This window comes from Polyodon spathula, chromosome 12 (genome assembly GCF_017654505.1).
Source record: "Polyodon spathula isolate WHYD16114869_AA chromosome 12, ASM1765450v1, whole genome shotgun sequence".
NCBI lineage: Eukaryota > Metazoa > Chordata > Actinopteri > Acipenseriformes > Polyodontidae > Polyodon > Polyodon spathula.
This window is the reverse complement of record NC_054545.1, coordinates 18,371,121-18,397,466: the sequence shown is the minus strand read 5'-3', so window position 1 is coordinate 18,397,466 and position 26,346 is coordinate 18,371,121. Positions and strand designations below refer to the sequence as shown.

Here is a 26,346-nt window from a genome sequence, read left to right as displayed (position 1 = left end):
TTTTCATTTTAAAACAAGAAGTCTGGTACTACACAAGGTTAAAGAAAGTTCTTGGTTTCTATGCCTTCTTCTCAAGATATCTGTTACACTTGAACTTCCTGAATTATGTCACCTCAGCAGTGTCTTTTGGGTCAAAGCAGTCAACAGGGGAAGCCGCTGGTTGGTTAATGACAGAAAGGAAACCATTAAAAAGGGTGGGGACAATTTCACCCTCCAAGTGAAATGATCAAGCAAGTGCAACACTAGACTCACCTACTCTGCATAGATACAGACACAGAGAGCAGCTGGACAGGAGGTGGGGCTGACAGAGTTGAAAGGTTACCCTGGCACATGATTTGAATGGCATGAGGATGGCTGTTGATAACTGTAACGGGTGACTGTGGAACACGTTTTACTGTTTACACACCAGTACACATGCAGCACAAGGTGGTTATAAAGTGACAAGGGATAAAGGTGTAGAAAAGGTATTGGATACAGAGAGAGAGAGAGAGAGAGAGAGAGAGAGAGAGAGAGAGAGAGAGAGAGAGAGACAGAACTGCAATGTGGTAAGCAGTTACCACACTGTGTTCCACATTGTCACAACCCCTACTGTGTCCCATAGGATACATGTGGTAAATACATAATATGTTTGTGTACAACACAGTTATGTATATTACAGAAGAATGACATATTCATTAGTGCTAAATATAGAAATATTCAATGACAAACATCTCAACTGGAACTCAGTTAAGACGTTCAAAGAGACTTCAAGTTGAGACGTCCGTCATTGAATATATTGCGTTTCTTTTAGTATTTCTAAAAATAAGGTTTTACATAATATAAAGGGCTTGCTTACTGTGAAAATAGCTAATGAGTAAAGGTTTAAATCAACAATATAAAATAAGAAGACAAAGCCTGCTTGGCCCCTCCAAGAGCCGAAGTCCATTTGAAACCCTGCTGAAAGGATCCAGCGCAGCTGGTCTGCACAGGAGGGGGCAGTGTGAATAACTACACACAGACACACATGAATCAACAGAACGAGTCACCCTGGCAGCCCGCAACAGCAAACGCCTGCGCTGCGCTGAGGGAGGGTGTGTCTGGCACCCTAGCTGGAAGCAGTGCTGGAGCTCCGGGGCTCAGCCAGGCCTGAGGGTTGGGTAAACACAGGCCAGTGGGGAGGAGGGGACTGACACTCTCTACTGGAATAGGCACGTATTGTATATGAATAAACACATGCATGGTTGTCTGTGATTCAAATGCAACAGAGCTGAACCTGCGCCGATGACGGTAAGCTGATTTACCTGTTAGAAAGATGTGGCTTCTTAGTGTAATATATCTAAACTACAGCAATATAGCTTTAAGGTTTTTGCTTTTTTTGCACACTTTTCTTCCCAGTTATTTGTTTTACGAGTGTGTGTTTAAGCCAAGAGCATTTAGATGGAACAGTCGATCATTTCTTTTTGTAAAACATTAGAGTAAAGTTGTTCATTCTTCCCGTATGTTCTGTGTGCAGTTATACTTGCAACTTCACTACAAAATAAAACTTGATTGGAATGGAGAAATGTCTCCATATACAGTATGTGTGTGTGGGAGAGAGAAAGAGAGAGAGGGGAGAGATAGATGTCGTCAAAAGTTTGCACACCCCAATGTGTGGAAATATACCGTTGGGGATTTAAACTTTGTTGTCAACACTTCCTGCTTAAGCATTTGTTTATTTCTTTCTAAATAAAACCTGATTTCTACCCGAATATTTATTATTTCTTGATTATATATAAAAAACACCTGATTTCACCTGAATTTTTCATTAAATAATTCTACCCAATTTTATAAAAAGCATTCACTGAATTTGGAAAGAAATTTTACCCAAAAATCAGATGCCCTAATAATAACTACTATTGCACTTGGTTAAAGAAAGCTGTTTGCATGCTTTCAGTTATTCTTGTACTTGCTTGGTCATTCCATCTGGAGAGGGAAATTGTTCCCACCCCTTCAGGGCCTTTAGTGTTGACAGTAGCCAACCAGCAGCTTCCGCTAATGACTGACATGAGAAAGATTTGTATCTAATGACTGACATGAGAAAGACTTGTATCTAATAACTGACATGAGAAGGACTTGTATCTTGGAGAAAGTGAGGAGAGTTGTGACACTGCGCTCAGTACAAAGGCAGGTGGCTCTGTCTCTCTTGCTGGGAGGGTGTCTAGCTGGCTGTACCTGTAGTGGCGGGTATCCCGTATGGTGCGGTCGCTGCTCAGCCGGTCGCTCTCCTGCTGGTTGAAGGCGTGCTCTCTGTACGGATCCTCTCCTGCTTTCAGCTGCTTCCCCGTTAGGTATGCCTTCTCATCAAACCTGCTGCCAGGACGCCCTGCCCTGTCCAACCGGGGATCCTGCGTTACCTGGGGGAGAGAGAGGTTTACTGGTGTACAGTGCTGAGAGGAGTTCTCGTTACTACATCGTTCTGCAGTGTTGAGTGTAGTTCTCTCTCCTATACTACCAGAGCGCTCTGCAGTGTTGAGTGGAGTTCTCTTTCCTATACTACCAGAACGCTCTGCAGTGTTGAAAGTGGAGTTCTCTCCTATATTACTAGAGCACTCTGCAGTGTTGAAAGTGAAGTTCTCTTTCCTATATCACTAGAGCGCTCTGCAGTGTTGAGTGGAGTTCTCTTTTCTATACTACTAGAGCACTCTGCAGTGTTGAAAGTGAAGTTCTCTTTCCTATATTACTAGAGCGCTCTGCAGTGTTGAAAGTGGAGTTCTCTCCTATACTACTAGAGCGCTTTGCAGTGTTGAAAGTGGAGTTCTCTTTCCTATACTACCAGAACGCTCTGCAGTTTTGAAAGTGAAGTTCTCTCCTATACTACTAGAGCGCTCTGCAGTGTTGAAAGTGGAGTTCTCTCCTATACTACTAGAGCGCTCTGCAGTGTTGAGTGGAGTTCTCTTTCCTATACTACTAGAGCGCTCTGCAGTGTTGAAAGTGGAGTTCTCTCCTATACTACTAGAGCGCTCTGCAGTGTTGAGTGGAGTTCTCTTTCCTATACTACCAGAACGCTCTGCAGTGTTGAAAGTGGAGTTCTCTTTCCTATACTACTAGAGCGCTCTGCAGTGTTGAGTGGAGTTCTCTTTCCTATACTACTAGAGCGCTCTGCAGTGTTGAAAGTGGAGTTCTCTCCTATACTACTAGAGCGCTCTGCAGTGTTGAGTGGAGTTCTCTTTCCTATACTACTAGAGCGCTCTGCAGTGTTGAGTGGAGTTCTCTTTCCTATACTACTAGAGCGCTCTGCAGTGTTGAGTGGAGTTCTCTTTCCTATACTACCAGAGCGCTCTGCAGTGTTGAAAGTGGAGTTCTCTTTCCTATACTACTAGAGCGCTCTGCAGTGTTGAGTGGAGTTCTCTTTCCTATACTACTAGAGCGCTCTGCAGTGTTGAGTGGAGTTCTCTTTCCTATACTACTAGAGCGCTCTGCAGTGTTGAGAGTGGAGTTCTCTTTCCTATACTACTAGAGCGCTCTGCAGTGTTGAGAGTGGAGTTCTCTTTCCTATACTACTAGAGCGCTCTGCAGTGTTGAGTGGAGTTCTCTTTCCTATACTACTAGAGCGCTCTGCAGTGTTGAAAGTGGAGTTCTCTTTCCTATACTACTAGAGCGCTCTGCAGTGTTGAGAGTGGAGTTCTCTTTCCTATACTACTAGAGCGCTCTGCAGTGTTGAGTGGAGTTCTCTTTCCTATACTACTAGAGCGCTCTGCAGTGTTTGGAGTTCTCTTTCCTATACTAGTGAGCAGTTCTGTTGAGTGGAGTTCCTATACTACTAGAGCGCTCTGCAGTGTTGAGTGGAGTTCTCTTTCCTATACTACTAGAGCGCTCTGCAGTGTTGAGTGGAGTTCTCTTTCCTATACTACTAGAGCGCTCTGCAGTGTTTGAGTGGAGTTCTCTTTCCTATACTACTAGAGCGCTCTGCAGTGTTGAGTGGAGTTCTCTTTCCTATACTACTAGAGCGCTCTGCAGTGTTGAAAGTGGAGTTCTCTTTCCTATACTACTAGAGCGCTCTGCAGTGTTGAGTGGAGTTCTCTTTCCTATACTACCAGAGCGCTCTGCAGTGTTGAAAGTGGAGTTCTCTTTCCTATACTACTAGAGCGCTCTGCAGTGTTGAAAGTGGAGTTCTCTTTCCTATATTACTAGAGCGCTCTGCAGTGTTGAGTGGAGTTCTCTTTCCTATACTACTAGAGCGCTCTGCAGTGTTGAGTGGAGTTCTCTTTCCTATACTACTAGAGCGCTCTGCAGTGTTTGAGTGGAGTTCTCTTTCCTATACTACTAGAGCGCTCTGCAGTGTTGAGTGGAGTTCTCTTTCCTATACTACTAGAGCGCTCTGCAGTGTTGAAAGTGGAGTTCTCTTTCCTATACTACTAGAGCGCTCTGCAGTGTTGAGTGGAGTTCTCTTTCCTATACTACCAGAACGCTCTGCAGTGTTGAAAGTGGAGTTCTCTTTCCTATACTACTAGAGCGCTCTGCAGTGTTGAGTGGAGTTCTCTTTCCTATACTACTAGAGCGCTCTGCAGTGTTGAGTGGAGTTCTCTTTCCTATACTACTAGAGCGCTCTGCAGTGTTGAGTGGAGTTCTCTTTCCTATACTACTAGAGCGCTCTGCAGTGTTGAAAGTGGAGTTCTCTTTCCTATACTACTAGAGCGCTCTGCAGTGTTGAAAGTGGAGTTCTCTCCTATACTACTAGAGCGCTCTGCAAGTGGAGTTCTCTTTCCTATACTACCAGAACGCTCTGCAGTGTTGAGTGGAGTTCTCTTTCCTATATTACTAGAGCGCTCTGCAGTGTTGAGTGGAGTTCTCTTTCCTATACTACTAGAGCGCTCTGCAGTGTTGAAAGTGGAGTTCTCTTTCCTATACTACTAGAGCGCTCTGCAGTGTTGAGAGTGGAGTTCTCTTTCCTATACTATCAGAACGCTCTGCAGTGTTGAAAGTGAAGTTCTCTCCTATACTACTAGAGCGCTCTGCAGTGTTGAGTGGAGTTCTCTTTCCTATACTACCAGAGCGCTCTGCAGTGTTGAAAGTGAAGTTCTCTCCTATACTACTAGAGCGCTCTGCAGTGTTGAGTGGAGTTCTCTTTCCTATACTACTAGAGCGCTCTGCAGTGTTGAAAGTGGAGTTCTCTTTCCTATACTACTAGAGCGCTCTGCAGTGTTGAGTGGAGTTCTCTTTCCTATACTACTAGAGCGCTCTGCAGTGTTGAAAGTGGAGTTCTCTTTCCTATACTACTAGAGCGCTCTGCAGTGTTGAGTGGAGTTCTCTTTCCTATACTACTAGAGCGCTCTGCAGTGTTGAGTGGAGTTCTCTTTCCTATACTACCAGAGCGCTCTGCAGTGTTGAGAGTGGAGTTCTCTTTCCTATACTACTAGAGCGCTCTGCAGTGTTGAGTGGAGTTCTCTTTCCTATACTACTAGAGCGCTCTGCAGTGTTGAAAGTGGAGTTCTCTTTCCTATACTACTAGAGCGCTCTGCAGTGTTGAGTGGAGTTCTCTTTCCTATACTACTAGAGCGCTCTGCAGTGTTGAGTGGAGTTCTCTTTCCTATACTACTAGAGCGCTCTGCAGTGTTGAGTGGAGTTCTCTTTCCTATACTACTAGAGCGCTCTGCAGTGTTGAGTGGAGTTCTCTTTCCTATACTACTAGAGCGCTCTGCAGTGTTGAGTGGAGTTCTCTTTCCTATACTACTAGAGCGCTCTGCAGTGTTGAGTGGAGTTCTCTTTCCTATACTACTAGAGCGCTCTGCAGTGTTGAGTGGAGTTCTCTTTCCTATACTACCAGAGCGCTCTGCAGTGTTGAAAGTGGAGTTCTCTCCTATACTACTAGAGCGCTCTGCAGTGTTGAGTGGAGTTCTCTTTCCTATACTACCAGAGCGCTCTGCAGTGTTGAAAGTGGAGTTCTCTTTCCTATATTACTAGAGCACTCTGCAGTGTTGAGTGGAGTTCTCTTTCCTATATTACTAGAGCGCTCTGCAGTGTTGAGTGGAGTTCTCTTTCCTATACTACCAGAGCGCTCTGCAGTGTTGAAAGTGGAGTTCTCTTTCCTATACTACTAGAGCGCTCTGCAGTGTTGAGTGGAGTTCTCTTTCCTATACTACCAGAGCGCTCTGCAGTGTTGAAAGTGGAGTTCTCTTTCCTATACTACTAGAGCGCTCTGCAGTGTTGAGTGGAGTTCTCTCCTATACTACTAGAGCGCTCTGCAGTGTTGAGTGGAGTTCTCTTTCCTATACTACCAGAGCGCTCTGCAGTGTTGAGTGGAGTTCTCTTTCCTATACTACTAGAGCGCTCTGCAGTGTTGAGTGGAGTTCTCTTTCCTATACTACTAGAGCGCTCTGCAGTGTTGAGTGGAGTTCTCTTTCCTATACTACTAGAGCGCTCTGCAGTGTTGAGTGGAGTTCTCTTTCCTATACTACTAGAGCGCTCTGCAGTGTTGAAAGTGGAGTTCTCTTTCCTATACTACTAGAGCGCTCTGCAGTGTTGAGTGGAGTTCTCTTTCCTATACTACTAGAGCGCTCTGCAGTGTTGAGTGGAGTTCTCTTTCCTATACTACCAGAGCGCTCTGCAGTGTTGAGTGGAGTTCTCTTTCCTATACTACTAGAGCGCTCTGCAGTGTTGAGTGGAGTTTCTCTTTCCTATACTGGAGTTCTCTTTCCTATACTCTGCAGTGCTTGAGTGTTGAGTGGAGTTCTCTTTCCTATACTACTAGAGCGCTCTGCAGTGTTGAGTGGAGTTCTCTTTCCTATACTACTAGAGCGCTCTGCAGTGTTGAAAGTGGAGTTCTCTTTCCTATACTACTAGAGCGCTCTGCAGTGTTGAGTGGAGTTCTCTTTCCTATACTACTAGAGCGCTCTGCAGTGTTGAGTGGAGTTCTCTTTCCTATACTACTAGAGCGCTCTGCAGTGTTGAGTGGAGTTCTCTTTCCTATACTACTAGAGCGCTCTGCAGTGTTGAGTGGAGTTCTCTTTCCTATACTACCAGAGCGCTCTGCAGTGTTGAAAGTGGAGTTCTCTTTCCTATACTACTAGAGCGCTCTGCAGTGTTGAGTGGAGTTCTCTTTCCTATACTACTAGAGCGCTCTGCAGTGTTGAGTGGAGTTCTCTTTCCTATACTACTAGAGCGCTCTGCAGTGTTGAGTGGAGTTCTCTTTCCTATACTACTAGAGCGCTCTGCAGTGTTGAGTGGAGTTCTCTTTCCTATACTACTAGAGCGCTCTGCAGTGTTGAAAGTGGAGTTCTCTTTCCTATACTACTAGAGCGCTCTGCAGTGTTGAGTGGAGTTCTCTTTCCTATACTACTAGAGCGCTCTGCAGTGTTGAGAGTGGAGTTCTCTTTCCTATACTACTAGAGCGCTCTGCAGTGTTGAGTGGAGTTCTCTTTCCTATACTACTAGAGCGCTCTGCAGTGTTGAAAGTGAGTTCTCTTTCCTATACTACTAGAGCGCTCTGCAGTGTTGAAAGTGGAGTTCTCTTTCCTATACTACTAGAGCGCTCTGCAGTGTTGAGTGGAGTTCTCTTTCCTATACTACTAGAGCGCTCTGCAGTGTTGAAAGTGGAGTTCTCTTTCCTATACTACTAGAGCGCTCTGCAGTGTTGAGTGGAGTTCTCTTTCCTATACTACCAGAGCGCTCTGCAGTGTTGAAAGTGGAGTTCTCTTTCCTATACTACTAGAGCGCTCTGCAGTGTTGAGTGGAGTTCTCTTTCCTATACTACTAGAGCGCTCTGCAGTGTTGAAAGTGGAGTTCTCTTTCCTATACTACTAGAGCGCTCTGCAGTGTTGAGTGGAGTTCTCTTTCCTATACTACTAGAGCGCTCTGCAGTGTTGAGTGGAGTTCTCTTTCCTATACTACTAGAGCGCTCTGCAGTGTTGAGTGGAGTTCTCTTTCCTATACTACTAGAGCGCTCTGCAGTGTTGAGTGGAGTTCTCTTTCCTATACTACTAGAGCGCTCTGCAGTGTTGAGTGGAGTTCTCTTTCCTATACTACTAGAGCGCTCTGCAGTGTTGAGTGGAGTTCTCCTTCCTATACTACTAGAGCGCTCTGCAGTGTTGAGTGGAGTTCTCTTTCCTATACTACTAGAGCGCTCTGCAGTGTTGAGTGGAGTTCTCTTTCCTATACTACTAGAGCGCTCTGCAGTGTTGAGTGGAGTTCTCTTTCCTATACTACCAGAGCGCTCTGCAGTGTTGAAAGTGGAGTTCTCTTTCCTATATTACTAGAGCGCTCTGCAGTGTTGAGTGGAGTTCTCTTTCCTATATTACTAGAGCGCTCTGCAGTGTTGAGTGGAGTTCTCTTTCCTATACTACCAGAGCGCTCTGCAGTGTTGAGTGGAGTTCTCTTTCCTATACTACTAGAGCGCTCTGCAGTGTTGAGTGGAGTTCTCTTTCCTATACTACTAGAGCGCTCTGCAGTGTTGAGTGGAGTTCTCTTTCCTATACTACTAGAGCGCTCTGCAGTGTTGAGTGGAGTTCTCTTTCCTATACTACTAGAGCGCTCTGCAGTGTTGAAAGTGGAGTTCTCTTTCCTATACTACTAGAGCGCTCTGCAGTGTTGAGTGGAGTTCTCTTTCCTATATTACTAGAGCGCTCTGCAGTGTTGAGTGGAGTTCTCTTTCCTATACTACTAGAGCGCTCTGCAGTGTTGAGTGGAGTTCTCTTTCCTATACTACTAGAGCGCTCTGCAGTGTTGAGTGGAGTTCTCTTTCCTATACTACTAGAGCGCTCTGCAGTGTTGAGTGGAGTTCTCTTTCCTATACTACTAGAGCGCTCTGCAGTGTTGAGTGGAGTTCTCTTTCCTATACTACTAGAGCGCTCTGCAGTGTTGAGTGGAGTTCTCTTTCCTATACTACTAGAGCGCTCTGCAGTGTTGAGTGGAGTTCTCTTTCCTATACTACTAGAGCGCTCTGCAGTGTTGAGTGGAGTTCTCTTTCCTATACTACTAGAGCGCTCTGCAGTGTTGAGTGGAGTTCTCTTTCCTATACTACTAGAGCGCTCTGCAGTGTTGAGTGGAGTTCTCTTTCCTATACTACTAGAGCGCTCTGCAGTGTTGAGTGGAGTTCTCTTTCCTATACTACTAGAGCGCTCTGCAGTGTTGAGTGGAGTTCTCTTTCCTATACTACTAGAGCGCTCTGCAGTGTTGAGTGGAGTTCTCTTTCCTATACTACTAGAGCGCTCTGCAGTGTTGAGTGGAGTTCTCTTTCCTATACTACTAGAGCGCTCTGCAGTGTTGAGTGGAGTTCTCTTTCCTATACTACTAGAGCGCTCTGCAGTGTTGAGTGGAGTTCTCTTTCCTATACTACTAGAGCGCTCTGCAGTGTTGAGTGGAGTTCTCTTTCCTATACTACTAGAGCGCTCTGCAGTGTTGAGTGGAGTTCTCTTTCCTATACTACTAGAGCGCTCTGCAGTGTTGAGTGGAGTTCTCTTTCCTATACTACTAGAGCGCTCTGCAGTGTTGAGTGGAGTTCTCTTTCCTATACTACTAGAGCGCTCTGCAGTGTTGAGTGGAGTTCTCTTTCCTATACTACTAGAGCGCTCTGCAGTGTTGAGTGGAGTTCTCTTTCCTATACTACTAGAGCGCTCTGCAGTGTTGAGTGGAGTTCTCTTTCCTATACTACTAGAGCGCTCTGCAGTGTTGAGTGGAGTTCTCTTTCCTATACTACCAGAGCGCTCTGCAGTGTTGAAAGTGGAGTTCTCTTTCCTATACTACTAGAGCGCTCTGCAGTGTTGAGTGGAGTTCTCTTTCCTATACTACTAGAGCGCTCTGCAGTGTTGAGTGGAGTTCTCTTTCCTATACTACCAGAGCGCTCTGCAGTGTTGAAAGTGGAGTTCTCTTTCCTATACTACTAGAGCGCTCTGCAGTGTTGAGTGGAGTTCTCTTTCCTATACTACTAGAGCGCTCTGCAGTGTTGAGTGGAGTTCTCTTTCCTATACTACTAGAGCGCTCTGCAGTGTTGAGTGGAGTTCTCTTTCCTATACTACTAGAGCGCTCTGCAGTGTTGAGTGGAGTTCTCTTTCCTATACTACTAGAGCGCTCTGCAGTGTTGAGTGGAGTTCTTCCTATACTACTAGAGCGCTCTGCAGTGTTGAGTGGAGTTCTCTTTCCTATACTACTAGAGCGCTCTGCAGTGTTGAGTGGAGTTCTCTTTCCTATACTACTAGAGCGCTCTGCAGTGTTGAGTGGAGTTCTCTTTCCTATACTACTAGAGTGCTCTGCAGTGTTGAGAGTGGAGTTCTCTTTCCTATACTACTAGAGCGCTCTGCAGTGTTGAGAGTGGAGTTCTCTTTCCTATACTACTAGAGCGCTCTGCAGTGTTGAGTGGAGTTCTCTTTCCTATACTACTAGAGCGCTCTGCAGTGTTGAAAGTGGAGTTCTCTTTCCTATATTACTAGAGCGCTCTGCAGTGTTGAGTGGAGTTCTCTTTCCTATACTACTAGAGCGCTCTGCAGTGTTGAGTGGAGTTCTCTTTCCTATACTACTAGAGCGCTCTGCAGTGTTGAGTGGAGTTCTCTTTCCTATACTACTAGAGCGCTCTGCAGTGTTGAGAGTGGAGTTCTCTTTCCTATACTACTAGAGCGCTCTGCAGTCCTGACTATCAGAACGCTCTGCAGTGTTGAAAGTGAAGTTCTCTTTCCTATATTACTAGAGCGCTCTGCAGTGTTGAAAGTGGAGTTCTCTCCTATACTACCAGAACGCTCTGCAGTGTTGAAAGTGGAGTTCTCTTTCCTATACTACTAGAGTGCTCTGCAGTGTTGAGTGGAGTTCTCGTTCCTATACTACTAGAGCGCTCTGCAGTGTTGAAAGTGGAGTTCTCTTTTCTATACTACTAGAGCGCTCTGCAGTGTTGAGAGTGGAGTTCTCTTTCCTATACTACTAGAGCGCTCTGCAGTGTTGAGTGGAGTTCTCGTTCCTATACTGCTAGAATTCACTGCAGTGTTGAGTGGAGTTCTCGTTCCAATGCAGAGCCATTGCAACTCTCCTTGTGAAATCTCCAGCAAAGATCAGCAACTTTGTACAGCAGGACACAAACCTGCTCTCCCCTGATTGTATCTCACCCTACACACCATGCACCCCTACCTGTCCTAGGTGAGCCACTCAGGAACCCCAAAACATCACAAACTATAGGATGTTGGTCTCTTTTTTCACTGCTTCTATAAACAAATGCCACATTCACAAAGCATTAACAAATATAGTATATTAAGACTCTGTGGCAATGCTGCCCCACCCCAGTGTGTATTTCTGTGTTGTATGTTGCATGTAGTGTGTTAATGTTGGTGTATTGTAGTTGGTACACGGGATACAATGGGTTATGAGCACGAGTGTTTAAAATGTACATGTGTATTTAGGCTTGAGGATTGCACAATCATGCCACGTGCATATTAAAGTGGGTAGTTAGTGTGGAAGCACGGGCAGTACCATTAATTCACATGCAGGTGTACCGAGACTCCAATTGCATGATTGACTAGCAATCGAGTCTTGGTACAGCTGCATAAAAACAGCATGTTTTCACTCACTCAGGGTTGTGTGGAGAATGGATGAGAGAGAAGGAGAAATAACTGTTTACAGCAGTCTAGGACATCCTTATACTCAGATGCTCTCAAGGAGAAGCTTGTATCCGTGTTGTCAGGGGGGGTGTGGTCTTTAAGGGAGTTTGCTTTTTACAAACCAGTGGTGCGCACTTCACAAGACAATCTCATTGTCTAATCTAATTAAAACACAGTGTGCAGGCTTCAATACATGGATTGATTGGCGAGTCAAATGACTCTACATCAGGGTTTGTCACAACTGTAGGAAATCTTGTATCACCCCGTGACCATGCAGCACAGAACATACACCCACACTTCAATACAAAAACAGCAACAAGGTTTTATAGCGGTTCCTCAGTACAATCTTTAAAATCACTTACTATAACATGTGTAGGGTGTCTCCTATTATAAATCATTTTGCACAGTTTTTGCAGCCAGAACTCTCCCAAATTGCACATGGTTTGATATTTTATGTAAAAACAGGCAGCCCGCACACAACTTAACAGTATAAATGTCATCCCACATAACCCCATGAGACATTTATTTACACACACTTCCTGCCTATCCCTCAATCCTGACCTGAGCACACTTCCTGCCTGTCCCTCAGTCCTGACCTGAGCACACTGCCTTCCTGTCCCTCATTCTTGACCTGAGCACACTGCCTGTCCCTCAGTCCTGGGCCTCTCCCAAGCAGTGACTCAAATGTCAGACAGTGTCAGATTTTTTTTTCTAAGTTAAGTTCTCTCGGGACCCGATGGATTAGAACCCAGGACTTCAGAGGTGACAGGCACCGAGTGACTCAGCCCACCTAAGACCCGCACTTGAAAGTTTTGTAATATAAGCAGGATGTGTCCCTGGAGACAGCTATACTCCTGCAGCAACGACCTCCCGAAGCCCCTTTCCCAGAGACACACTTGTTTATTACATTGCTGTAATGAGGTGTCTAGAGAAAGAAGAAGCTTGCTATCAGGTTGCTGGCATGACATCATTTTCCACTTCAAAGCTCCAAAAAAGCATTTTGTTTTCAATACTTGCCAGGGTGATAAATGACTTAGCAAAAACTCAGATCACATCTCTAGGGAAAAGAAACCCAGAAACATTTATTTCAGCGTCCTCAGCACAATAAGCAATGAGGCTCCAGTGTTCAAGCGTCCACAACACTCGCACTGCACCGCCTTGCTGTGTACAGAGACTCTTTCTTTAAAAGTTCAATCCGAGACTTCTCAGAACACACAGTAAAATAAACCCTTGCCTTCATCACTGACTGACATGCGTTGGGTCTACAAAATAATCAATACCAAAAATAAATAAATAAAATAAAATAAAAAAAATCACAACCACTGTAAAAGTATGTGGCATACCTTTACACCCATGTTACCGAGACAATTAGAGAGCACAGCTGTCTGAAAGCAAGTGGTCTGTAGCAATAATATGATCAGAGGTTAAAAGAATGTGGCGCTGAAACAGTTAATGTTCACCGAGCCCTTGTCAAAGCATGTGTTCTGTACCATTGTTATGGCCTGAGGTTAAAGCAATATGGCACTGAGAAGCACTGGCATAGCCAGGACATTTTGCCACTTTAGAAACCTTCTATTTTTGACAGTGCCAGTGTTCCTGTTCAATCTCACTCAGTTTTAAGCAGCTGTAACCAAATGTTCTGCAGCACCAAGAATTTTAGGATTGAGACATCATTCATTTTTTATAAAATAAAACAAACATGATTTTGTTATTTTATTTAACACCATGTAGTCAAAGAAAATATGAAATGATATTGCAGAAGTGTACCGAAAGCCATAACATAGTACAGATTTCAAAATGTCACATTTTTCTATTTGTGTCTGTTTTTCGTTAGGTATATAGAAAAAGACTAAGCAGTACGCAATTCAATAAGTGAACATAACGTTATTCAGCAGCTTTCACTCGACTCTGAACACATTTTGCTTCATATTCTATAAGGGGATACAAAACATTAGGCCATAGCTGTATGTCAATGTATATGGTTTAAACGTTCATAAAACTTAACCAAAATCCATGGTTCTATAGCTTATTAAATAGCTCAATATTAAAATAGGTTTTCATATCTTACATGAATAGATTCATGTACATTAACCATGGTGTAGCCCCTATTTATTTTTGTGCTGAAAACATCCAGATTGAAAACTAATTCTAGTCTAATCTCCATTTGTGACCCCTGGTCTTTGTTTCTTTTTTCAGGTCAAAAAAGTCCCTTGGGTCAACATTGTCAATACCTTTTATTATTCTGAATGCTTGAATTAGGTCGCCGCGTAGTCTTCTTTGTTCAAGACTGAACAGATTCAATTCTTTTAGCCTGTCTGCATATGACATGCCTTTTAAGCCCGGAATAATTCTGGTCGCTCTTCTTTGCACTCTTTCTACAGCAGCAATATCTTTTTTATAGCGAGGTGACCAGAACTGAACACAATATTCAAGATGAGGTCTTACTAGTGCATTGTACAGTTTTAACATTACTTCCCTTGATTTAAATTCAACACTTTTCACAATGTATCCGAGCATCTTGTTAGCCTTTTTTATAGCTTCCCCACATTGTCTAGATGAAAACATTTCTGAGTCAACAAAAACTTCTAGGTCTTTTTCATAGATTCCTTCTCCAATTTCAGTATCTCCCATATGATATTTATAATGTACATTTTTATTTCCTGCGTGCAGTACCTTACACTTTTCTCTATTAAATGTCATTTGCCATGTGTCTGCCCAGTTTTGAATCTTGTCTAGATCATTTTGAATGACCTTTGCTGCTGCAACAGTGTTTACCACTCCTCCTATTTTTGTGTCGTCTGCAAATTTAACAAGTTTGCTTACTATTCCAGAATCTAAATCATTAATGTAGATTAGGAATAGCAGAGGACCTAATACTGATCCCTGTGGTACACCACTGGTTACCACACTCCATTCTGAGGTTTTTCCTCTAATCACTACTTTCTGTTTTCTACATGTTAACCACTCCCTAATCCATGTACATGTGTTTCCTTGAATCCCAACTGCGTTCAGTTTGAGAATTAATCTTTTGTGCGGGACTTTGTCAAAAGCTTTCTGGAAATCTAAATAAACCATGTCATATGCTTTGCAATTATCCATTATCGATGTTGCATCCTCAAAAAAATCAAGCAAGTTAGTTAGACACGATCTCCCTTTCCTAAAACCATGTTGACTGTCTCCCAGGACCCTGTTACCATATAGGTAATTTTCCATTTTGGATCTTATTATAGTTTCAACAAGTTTACATATAATAGAAGTCAGGCTTACTGGTCTGTAGTTACCAGGTTCAGTTTTGTTTCCCTTTTTGTGGATCGGTATTACGTTTGCAATTTTCCAGTCTGTCGGTACCACCCCTGTGTCAAGAGACTGCTGCATGATCTTGGTTAGCGGTTTGTAAATAACTTCTTTCATTTCTTTGAGTACTATTGGGAGGATCTCATCCGGCCCAGGGGATTTGTTTATTTAAAGAGCTCCTAGTCCCTTTAACACTTCTGCTTCGGTTATGCTAAAGTTATTTAAAACTGGATAGGAACTGGATGACATGTGGGGCATGTTGTCCGTATCTTCCTTTATAAAAACTTGTGAAAAGTAATCATTTAATATATTTGCTATTTTTTTTCTTCATCTACTATTTTGCCATTTGTATCTCTTAAACATTTAACCTCCTCTTTGAATGTTCTCTTGCTGTTGTAATATTGGAAAAACATTTTGGAATTGGTTTTATCCCCCTTAGCAATGTTCATTTCTAGTTCTCTCTTGGCCTTTCCAACTTCCTTTTTGACTTGCGTTTGCAGTTCCATGTATTCTTTCTGTGTACTTTCTTTTTCGTCCTTTAATTCTCTGTAAAGTGCCTTTTTTCGCTGAATATTATTTTTAATTGATCTATTAAACCATTTTGGCCATTTAGTTTTACATTTAGATTTGTCTACTTTAGGGATGTAATTGTTTTGCGCCTCTAGTACTACATTTTTGAAGAACATCCATCCTTTTTCAGTGGATGTTTTCTCTATTTTACTCCAATCTACTTCTGTTAGTCTCTGTTTCATACCTTCATAGTTTGCTTTTATAAAATTGTAAACCTTAGCTTTAGTCTTTACTTTTGGGGATTTAAAAAACACTTCAAATGAGACCATGTTGTGGTCTGAGTTTGCCAGTGGTTCTCTGACCTCTGTTTTAGTTATTCTGTCTTCGTTATTTGAAAAGACTAAATCAAGGCATGCCTCCCCTCTAGTCGGTGCCTTGACATATTGTGTTAGGAAGCAGTCATTTGTCATTTCCACCATTTCTATTTCATCCTTCGTGCTACCCACTGGGTTTTCCCATTTTATATGGGGGAAGTTGAAATCCCCCATTAGTATGGCTTCTCCTTTGCTACACGCATTTCTAATATCATTGTATAACAGATTATTTTGCTCACCGTCTGAATCTGGCGGTCTATAGCATGCTCCTATTATTATGCCCTTTGAATTTTTGTCCATTATTCTGACCCATATTGATTCGGCTTTATTTTCTTTGTCCAGGTTTAACACCTGGGCTTCAAGACTGTTTCTTATGTATAGCGCTACCCTCCTCCTCTTCTGTCCTGCCTGTCTTTCCTATACAGTGTATACCCACAAATATTATATTCGTCCCCATCACTCTCAGACAACCAAGTTTCAGTAACACCTATCACATCATAGTTACTTGTTAGTGCAGTAGCTTCAAGTTCTAGAATTTTGTTTCTGATACTTCTAGCATTTAGATAAATACATTTAATGGTTGTCCTACCTGAGTTGTTGTCCTTGTTTTGATGAGGTCTCCCTTCTGTTTTTTTATTGATTTCTCATCCCTTCCTTCTAGTTTAAATGCTTCTGAACCTGCTCGAGGATCTTTTCTCCAAGTAGACTGGCTCCCTTGTTATTTAAGTGCAGTCCGTCCCGTCTATACAGATAGTCCTCGTTGTAGAATGTGGTCCAATGATCAAGATAGGTGAAGCCTTCCCGTGTGCACCACGTCTTCAGCCATGCGTTTTGATTAATTATGTCCAGCTGTCCATATGGTCCTTTGCAAGGTGCCGGAGTATACCAGAAAATACCAGTTTTGGTTTTCTCTTTTAATTTCCTTCCTAGCTCTCTGAAATTGTTTTGCAGGGACCTTTATTCATAACTTATAAGTTACAAGAACAAAGTTTCACCAGTTGTATGGGGCAAAACGCCCAAGTTAAAAACATACAATTTCCAAAGGAATTAAATATATATTTTTACGTAACATTCTCGAAGGTAAGGACATTAATCTTGTTTCACTATTAATGACGACTTCTGAATTCTTGGACCATAGAGTAGTGGATTGTGGAGATTTGGCAGTAACTCTAAAATCCAGAGATCCCAGACTGCTTAAAAATCTTACATTAGGGGAATTTGCCCTTGCGTTCTCCATATTCAGAGATGTGTTATGCTCGGTATATCCTAACCACAGAGCTGAATTGGACTCCTAAGAATACTACACCGTGGAGCTGTCTGTCAGATACGGAGCAGCAGATAATCACATCATCAATTGGGCACAACCTGACCCAGATCTATTTAACAGAATTTTTGGTGGTTTAAGAGCTAATGCATGTGGGATCTGCGCTTCAGCAGTTCACTCAACGTCCCTCTGCCCTAAAGCTGCAATTGCATCAATTTCTAAAGCACCCAGTTTCGCCGCTAATTCATACAGATCTTCAGTACCTAATCCTATACATTCTTCAGCTCCCCTCGATCAATCCACAAAGAAAGACAAATACGGGCGCAGTATTAGATTTTCAGGAGGAAGACAAATCTGCAGCAATTTCAATACTGGCTTCTGTTCGAATAGGCAATGCAATCTTATCCACATGTGCAGCAATTGCAGAGACGCTCATGCTAATACAATCTGCCCTTTGAAACGCAAGTGACTTTCCCCGATGCTCACAGTCTTTACTCCTATAAACATCGGCATTATCAAGTAAATTACAGAATCATCCCGACAGTAATTTAATCAATTACCTGATCGACGGATTTAAAAATGTTTTTTCAACTGGTCTGACTCAAATTCCTTCTTCCTCGTTCAAAAGCAAAAATCTTTATTCAGCGACTCAAGAACCACAATTAGTGCAATCTCTCATCAAAAAAGAAATTATAAAAGGATTTATAGTCGGTCCATTTTTAGCTCCTCCTTTTCCAATATACAGAATTAATCCTATCGGCATTGCCACGAGGAAAATGTCAGGAAAAAAGCGTCTCATTATTGATTTATCAGCACCACGGGGGTCAAGCACCAGCAGCATTAATTCATAATTAGCAAAAGCAGATATATCAGACGCATTTAAAGTAATGCCAATCCATCCATCTCTCCATCACCTGTTTGGTATATGCTGGCATGGGAAGTTTTATTTTTCCACCCAATTGACTTTCGGCTGCCGCAGCAGCCCGAAGATATTTGATAACCCTGTCGGAAGCACTGTGCTGAATTCTTCTTAATGTCTATCATGTCCCATTCTTGCTCCACTTGCTGGACGATTTTTTAGTAATTTTCTCCTCCTTCAGATGCACCAGCAGAAGCGATTTCCAATCTTAAAAGCTTATTTTCTGAAGTTGGCGTTCCGCTTTCAGAAGAGAAATCAATCGGTCCCCTTCATTCTTTGGAATTCCTTGGAATCATTCTAGATACAGAAAAGTTTGAAGCTAGCCTGCCTGTCTAAACTTAACCATATTCGTTTGCTCATTGAGGATTTTCAGTGCAGTAAAACAATTAAAAAAAACGGGCACTGCTTTCATTGCTGGGTTATTTTAACTTTGCAATACGTACCATTCCACAGGGGAGGACGTTTATATCTCGACTGCTAGTGCTGGCATCAACAGGAAAAAAAAATAAAAATCTGGACTCCTATATAAATATCTCCTCAGAAGCTAGGAAAGACATTAAAATGTGGTCTGCACTTATTCAGCACTGGAATGGTCTCTCTGTTTTATGATGATTTCATTTCAGCTCCACACGATATGGCTTTATTTATTGATGCCTCGTCTCTGGGACTCGGAGGTCTATTTAACAATCAATGATTTTGCAGTACATGGCCTGAGGAAATCGAAAACATATTTCCTCATCTAAAATCCACAGCTCTGCTAGAGATATACCCAATAGTAGCAGCTGCCCAGCTATGGGGTCATCTCTGGTCTAAGAAATCAATACTATTTTACTGTGATAATTCAACTACAGTGCATATTATAAATAAAGGATGTTTCTCTTCCCCTCTTATCATGCAATTGCTGCGGCGGCTAGTATGGATTTCAGTCTCTAATAATTTCCTAATACAAGCTCGCCACCTACCGGGCATTTTTAATAATGCAGCTGATGCTCTTTATCGTTTACAAATTTCCAAATTCCACAGTTTGCTGCCCACAGCTTTGCAATATCCAGCAGCAACGCCACAGTTCAATCAGCTGATTTTCAACTAAATCCAACTATTAATAAACTTCTTAATTCAGCTAAAGATTACATGGCATCAGCACTTGCCCATCTACCAGGTCCTCGTACTCTACAGGTTGGGCATGTTATGTAACTTTTTGTTTACAAAGCAGGATTAATCTTACTCCATTCAACCAGGACTGGATCATGGCGTTCATAGTGCATGCAAAGGACTCTCTACATCTGGCACCAGCTACAATCAGACTATATTTGTCAGGAATTCAGCATCAATTTCGCTTGATGTCCATCAATTCCCCAACTCGTATCAATTCCAGCGGTTCGTCTCCTTTTATGAGGAATTTCCAAGTGCTCTCCGGCTCCTTCTTCTGCTCGCCTGCCTATTTCTATAGACTTTCTCAGTAACTTGATTTCAACTCTGCGACATGGCTGTTTTTCTCTATTTGATGATTTAACTATGGAAGTCATATGTCTATCTGCATTTTTGGGGTTTTTGAGATGTTCTGAATATACAGTTCCTTCTATTGCCAGCTTCCCTACCCTCGGTATCCGCTGCAGTGACCTCAAGCTCATCCCAGATTCTCATTTCATCTTATTTCTTCGCATTTCAAAAACAGATCAACTGCGGCAAGGACAATGTATTCAGCTTTCTAAGATCAACTCTCCTTTGTGTCCCTTCATCTCCATGTTGAAGTACATTGCAGAACGCAAGGCCATTTCATCCTCCGACCCTTTGTTTATCAATTCAAGCCGGTCCATTGTATCAAGGCATTGGTTTTCAACACACCTTTCCACCGTGGTGTCTAGAGCAGGTCTTCCTTCGCAATTCTACACTCCTCATTCATTTAGAATAGGGGCAGCTACTTCAGCTGCAAAAGCCAACATTAACCAGCATTTAATTAAAAATATGGGGCGTTGGACTTCATCAGTAATCGAAACTTATATTCGTTCTTCATCATCCGAAATATCCTCCGCACACCAGTCCATTGCTAGTATGTCTGGAGTGGGGATGACCTTTCTGCCTGAGCCACCAAAGATTTCCTCTTAAGAAATAAAATTAAAAGAAAGGGGTTTTTCTTTCCACTGTGCAGAGGGTCTTCACATAGTCAATAGGGTACAGTCTACTAACCCCTTTGTCACGTTAAGTGTTTGTTTTCTTTCATCTAAATGTTTTCTTTTTCTTTCTTATGCATTGGCGGTTCTCTCATTTTTCTTCTTCACGTTGCGTCAGCGGGGAGCCGGGGGTCTATCTTTTGGAAGGTTAGTGATTCCACTTTCTCCAACCCTTTGTTAAGTTCCGTTTCATTTACCTCATAGAGGAGGGTTCTCCATGAGTCAGAGGGGACTCCCGGCCAAACCCTTCCATCTGCATGTGTTTCTTTTGGTATTCTTCTTTATGTGAGGGTCCCCAAGCGGTGGCATCCCTCATGTTTGTCGGGTCTCCTCAAAGGCAGTGGCCCCTCTCCTGTTTGTCGGGTCTCCTCAGCAACGGAACCCCCCTTCTATTATGTTGGGCTTTGAAGAGGCGGAACACCACGCATTATATGTTTTAACAAATACTAACTTTATGTTTTCTTTCTGGTTCGCGAGCCTCTTCGTATGTTGGGTAACCTCAGAGACGGTGCCCCTCTTGGTATGTCAGGTCACCTCAAAGACGGTGGCCCCCCTCCTGTTTGTTGGGTCTCCTCAGCGACGGAACACCCCTACTGTATATGTTGGGTCAGGAAGAGCCGGAACCTCTTTTGTGTTAACAACACCAATTCATGTTTTTCTATCCGGTTCACGAGCCTCTTCGTATGACGAGTCACCTCAAATACGGTGGCCCCCTCCTGTTTATTGTGTCTATCGATTAAGTAAATGTTGGGCCTTGAAGAGGCAGAACCCCTCTCTCCATGTGTATATGTTCACTAACTCTGTCAATAAACACTATCAGGGGCCATAGCTCCGCCCCGTGAAACATCTGATAACCCTGATAACAGGACCTATGAATCTTTCCTTGTGATGTACTGTAGTTCCGAGGTATCGTAAAATAAGTTAAATGGGTCCAGTAGGTACATGAACATGTATCAGACTTCCCCATTTCCATTAAAGCATCAGCTGTTTGGAGTGTGGTTGGCATGGCAACAAGAGCGCAGGAGCAGGTCCCTCCAGGGGGTCCTCTGGGCCAGTGGAGGGGGTTAACACAATGACGTACCCCCACCCCCCACCCTCTCCCAAGGTCCCGTGGGATCACATCTCAATCACTGGCTCTAACAAACACTGCGATGGCTGGAATCTCAAAACAAGCACTGGGGGAGGGAAGCAGGCTAGTTTAAAACAAGAAGTTTGACCTTTTTAACATGATTAGAAAGCAACAAAACACATTCTTTACACTATCGAAAATCCTAAAATACAAAGAAGTAACTTTTCTGTACTAGCAGTCTGTTTGAGAGGAGCTGTTTATTTTTTTGTACTAGCAGTCTGTTTGAGAGGAGCAGTTTAATTTTTCTGTACTAGCAGTCTGTCATTCTGAGTCGAGCTGTTTTTCGTAGACCTCTTTAGAGATCTTCAGTGTTATCGTTTTTTTAATTGTTTTTTAATTTTGTAAGTCTTTATGAAATCGACCTCAATATCTACTGACGAAGGAAGTGCAATACTAACGAATGCAAGGCCTGCAAACAAGAGATTTCTCTAACCTAGTGTAGTACCAGATATCACGTTTCCAGCAAAACTGTAACATATTTCAGGGTTTAGCTGTACCATTATTTCTTAATTATCTGGATTTCTCTCTCATGTTATATAATAGATAACTTCATGCTCACATGTTTTTAATACTCAAAATCACTAACGTCAGCACTCGGAAATCCATTACTCAGATACACGTCAGCACTCGGATATCCATTACTCAGATACACGTCAGCACTCGGCTATCCATTACTCAGATACACGTCAGCACTCGGATATCCATTACTCAGATACACGTCAGCACTCGGATATCCATTACCAGATACACGTCAGCACTCGGATATCCATTACTCAGATACACGTCAGCACTCGGATATCCATTACCAGATACACGTCAGCACTCGGATATCCATTACCAGATACACGTCAGCACTCGGATATCCATTACTCAGATACACGTCAGCACTCGGATGTCCATTACTCAGATACACGTCAGCACTCGGATGTCCATTACTCAGATACACGTCAGCACTCGGATATCCATTACTCAGATACACGTCAGCACTCGGATATCCATTACTCAGATACACGTCAGCACTCGGCTATCCATTACTCAGATACACGTCAGCACTCGGCTATCCATTACTCAGATACACGTCAGCACTCGGCTATCCATTACTCAGATACACGTCAGCACTCGGCTATCCATTACTCAGATACACGTCAGCACTCGGATATCCATTACTCAGATACACGTCAGCACTCGGATATCCATTACTCAGATACAAGTCAGCACTCGGATATCCGTTTTTTGTTTTTTGTGCATTTTCATTTGCAAGTGAAATGTGACATTAGGGCCTTATCTAGCACTATATACTACAGTTTTGAATACTGGCTTTGGATACTGTTTTAATTTTGGAAACTCTGCTTTTTTTAATCTTTTATTTTGCTAAATTGCATTGCCTTTTTTCGTTTTAAGTAGTTCTGCTCCAGTGTGGCGCATCCAGTAAAAGCGATCCTCAAGGAGTGCAGGATGAGCCCTATAGCCTGGACTTTGTTGGATTGAGTCCAACCTATTTCACAGCCGACTGTGAACGGGAGCTCCCAGGGGGTGGTGCACAATTGGCAGAGTGTCTCCCGGAGGGGGGGGGGGGGGGGGGGGGGGTTAGGTTGGCCATCCTGTAAGCTACACGGAGTTGCGTTGTCCTCCGACGCTGTAGCTCTTGGGTGGCTGCATGGCGAGTCTGCAGTGTGAAAAGAAGCGGTCGGCTGACGGCACATGCTTCAGAGGACAGCGTGTGCTCCTCTTCGCCTCCGGCAGGGGTGGTAACGGTGAGCTGAGCCTAAAAAAAAACTGGCATATCAAATTGGGAGATAATAATAAAAATAACTGGCAATGGCTAAATTAAAAAATAATAATAATGTATAATAATATATAGTACTGTACCAACAAAACCAATACCAGTATGTCTAAATGGCAGTCTACTTATTTTAAAACACAGTATTTTCAGATATGTATTTTTGATTTTTGATTCGTTTTTCAGGGAACACAAAAAGGATACAATGAGTTCAGGATCAACGAAGACACTGAAAGTCTACTAGACTACAGGAAAGGTTTGCCAGAGAATTGATTAGCTTTCTTTTAGAATTTCTAGAACAAACATTATTTAAGTAACAGGAGTTAATGCTTTGTGCATAATTGCTTTTCAGGAATCTGTGAAGTGGGTGAGACATACCAGTGTTGTATGAGGACTACATGGCCCGGTCGCAGCCTTCCTCAATGCAAAGTCATGGCAAACAGGAGAAAGTCACAGGGAGAGACAGTGAGCAAGCCTTTACTAAGCCATAAAGTACACAGTGTTGACAATAACGCTAGCACACGTTACCTAAGATGTACAGACCTCATTTATTAGATCTTAGATTTTTCTATATGAAACTCACACTATGGCAAAGGTGATTGTTTTTTTTTTTTTTACTGGTAATTTATCTGAATCTGTTAGTGAAGCTTGGTTAGTGTAGTTTTTGCTGGTCTCTGTGTCCTGCAGCTCTGTGGGAGACAGCAGGGTTCAGAATGAAGTCTGGAACAAACCTTACTCAAACAGGGGGGATAGACACATTGACATGCAAAGTCTTCCTTTAGGGGAGAGACCATGAAACTGGCCTCTCACCCTTTCACTGAAAGCTGTAGTGCTTTCAGCTGTGTCGTTATTTCTTAAAGATTAAGTAGCTTCAAATGGAATTTGAACTGCTTTTATTTACATTTTACTGAATATTTTAAGAGTTAAAGGATGGGTGTAAGTTCTGTTGATACAGTATTGTTGTATGTCATGTTTCTCTGAATCTGCCTTTACCTGCTTTCAATTTTTCAGGAGAATCCTAAGAGCCAGCACTGAAAGGCTTTCCTATTTAAATCTATTTCTATAGGTACAGTTGAAAGGATATGGGACTGCGTGTGTGGGGATGACAATTTCACTGTTACTGAAGACAACAATTTCACAGCTACTGAAACATGTGAGCTGCTTTTTTGGTGATCACTCCATTTTCTGCTTGTTTTTTTCCAATCAGAAAAGCCTTTGGTACAAAACATTTCCTCTGCACCCACTGCCACGACAGTATTAATGAATCAACAGTGATAGACCTGCTAGCATTCACTGCAACAAAACTCTCACTGTTTAATTAGGTAGCTACGTATAAACTGCTGTATTTAGAAACAATCCTTATACCACTTTGTGAGTAAAACTGATGAGGGGTCTGGCTTGAGAACATACAAAACATAAAATAAATGAAGCTCTAATAAAAACGACGCTTACAACGCATCTCTATGGTTACACAAACTGTTCTGTTGGAAAAATGATGCAGAACTAACCTAATATTACTGCCTTATATCTGAAGTCAAAGCTAAACCACAAGAATACAACATACTCACTGTATCAATCCAATGCAGGAGTATTAACAAAGCACAGTTACAGTACCTATACAAATGCATACTGCTGTTCAGAAATCATTTGGAGAGCGCAGTCATTTTTTTTAAAATTTAATAATCAGCAATTATTTCATTATTTTCTCCCAATTTGACATATCCAATTATTTTTTAGGCTCACCTCACCGCTACCAGCCCCGTGCTGACTCAGGAGCGGCGAAGACGAATCGTGTCTTCCGAAGCATGTGCTGTTAGCCGACTGCTTTTTTTTCACACTGCAGACACAGCCACCTCAGAGCTACAGCGTCGGAGGACAATGCAGCTCTGGGCAGTTTAAAGGTAAGCCCGCAGGCGCCCGGTCAGACCACAGGGGTCGCTGGTGTGAGCTGCCCGCTGGGAGCTCCCGCCTACTGTCGACAACAGAATATCCTTGACTGGAACCGGCAACCTCAGGGCTAGGGCGCATCCTGCACTCCACACGGAGTACCTTTATCAGATGCGCCACTCAGGAGCCCCTGCAAGATTTTTTGATGGTGCTTCTGATAGGCTTCCCAATCATATCACAGAGTGTATTTGTGCCAGAGTCCATTGAGTTAGGGGAGCAGGGGATTGTTAAATTTTTTTTTTATACAAAGAAAAATCTAATGATCATTTTGTGTTTTTTATTTAGTTAAAAGAATCCTGTCCTTCACACTGATGTACGCATATATTTGTACATGTTAACTATACCCTCCATGTTCAGAGACCCACACAAGCCCTTGCAACACACAGCTTTAAGAGACAGCATTACTGTTTCTTTATGCATCTGTCACTGTCAACAGTGATTCTAGTGTGCTTTATAAAATATATTTAGCCATTTTTTAGTTACAATACAATAAGGCTTACATCTTGATTAGGGTCACATGAAAACACAGCTTAAAATATTAATAACACAGGAATGAGATGTTAAACTGATACTGCAGCTTTACCCCTTGAACACATTAATGTTGGAATAAGCCAGCCAGAGAGAACAATGCAACATTCCCCTGGGACACAGAGTTAGTTTCCCCAGGTTTATAAAGTCTAGCGCATTAGGGCTTTGCACAAACAGCTTCATGCTCAGTATCCCTGTTGGCTATTCAGCTGCCAGCCTTGTGTAACTCACTTCAAATTGGATCGACCTTGCTGTTTTATTGTATGGTGTTTGCAATGTTTCCCTCTGATACGCACATCTCTCTTCCACTGGGAGTTCAGAGCACTTGGGAATGTTTGTTTTCCACCTGCCCCAGACCAAGATCAACCACAGTGTTTTTTTCATAGTAATTCTGCAGTTTCCCCTCATGGTTATACCAGTTGCTTTTTTGTTTGTTTGTTTGTTTTTAATTTGCTTTATGTTACCTCTCTGTACTTTACCATGCGTCCAGAATGCTGCCTCCCATCCATCAACTGAGCTATTGTTGACACAGATGGTAAGAAACTCCAGGGATGTGCATTTTGGTACATTTTATGAAAGTTTAAACTCTAGGCCATATAGTTTAAACGGTCTCTGTCTGTGTATAGATATACATATGAACAGACACACGTGTTTCTTTGTTATACACTAACAGTAGACTGTTCCCATGACAATGAGACAGAATTCTAAGCAGTGTTTGTTGCCTTCATCTACGTGTTTAATATTTTTCTGCATTCCAATAACAACAACAGCATCGGCGTGTCTTTTAAGCGAAGATTCTTGAAAATGTGTACAACCGTATGTATATGCTTTTTTATTATTATTATTTTGCCAGCAGCTCTTTCCCACACATTGCCGTACATCTTGGCCGTCTCGATAAA

The 26,346-nt window shown here is 42.6% G+C and overlaps 1 protein-coding gene and 1 long non-coding RNA gene across 2 annotated transcripts in view; one reads left to right on the top strand and one right to left on the bottom strand.

Annotated features, from left to right (window-relative positions):
* Window positions 1-26,346, bottom strand: part of LOC121323856 (polypeptide N-acetylgalactosaminyltransferase 16-like) — a 56,196-nt gene that overhangs the window by 21,815 nt on the left and 8,035 nt on the right. The window contains exon 2 of the mRNA XM_041265143.1: window positions 2,191-2,372. Coding sequence (XP_041121077.1) covers window positions 2,191-2,372 — 182 coding nt within the window. The remainder of the gene's footprint in view (window positions 1-2,190; window positions 2,373-26,346) is intronic.
* LOC121323857 lies at window positions 1,090-24,369 on the top strand. Its single transcript, XR_005951188.1, has 4 exons — window positions 1,090-1,266; window positions 23,159-23,228; window positions 23,325-23,437; window positions 24,039-24,369. It is a non-coding gene; the product is annotated as an uncharacterized LOC121323857 (long non-coding RNA).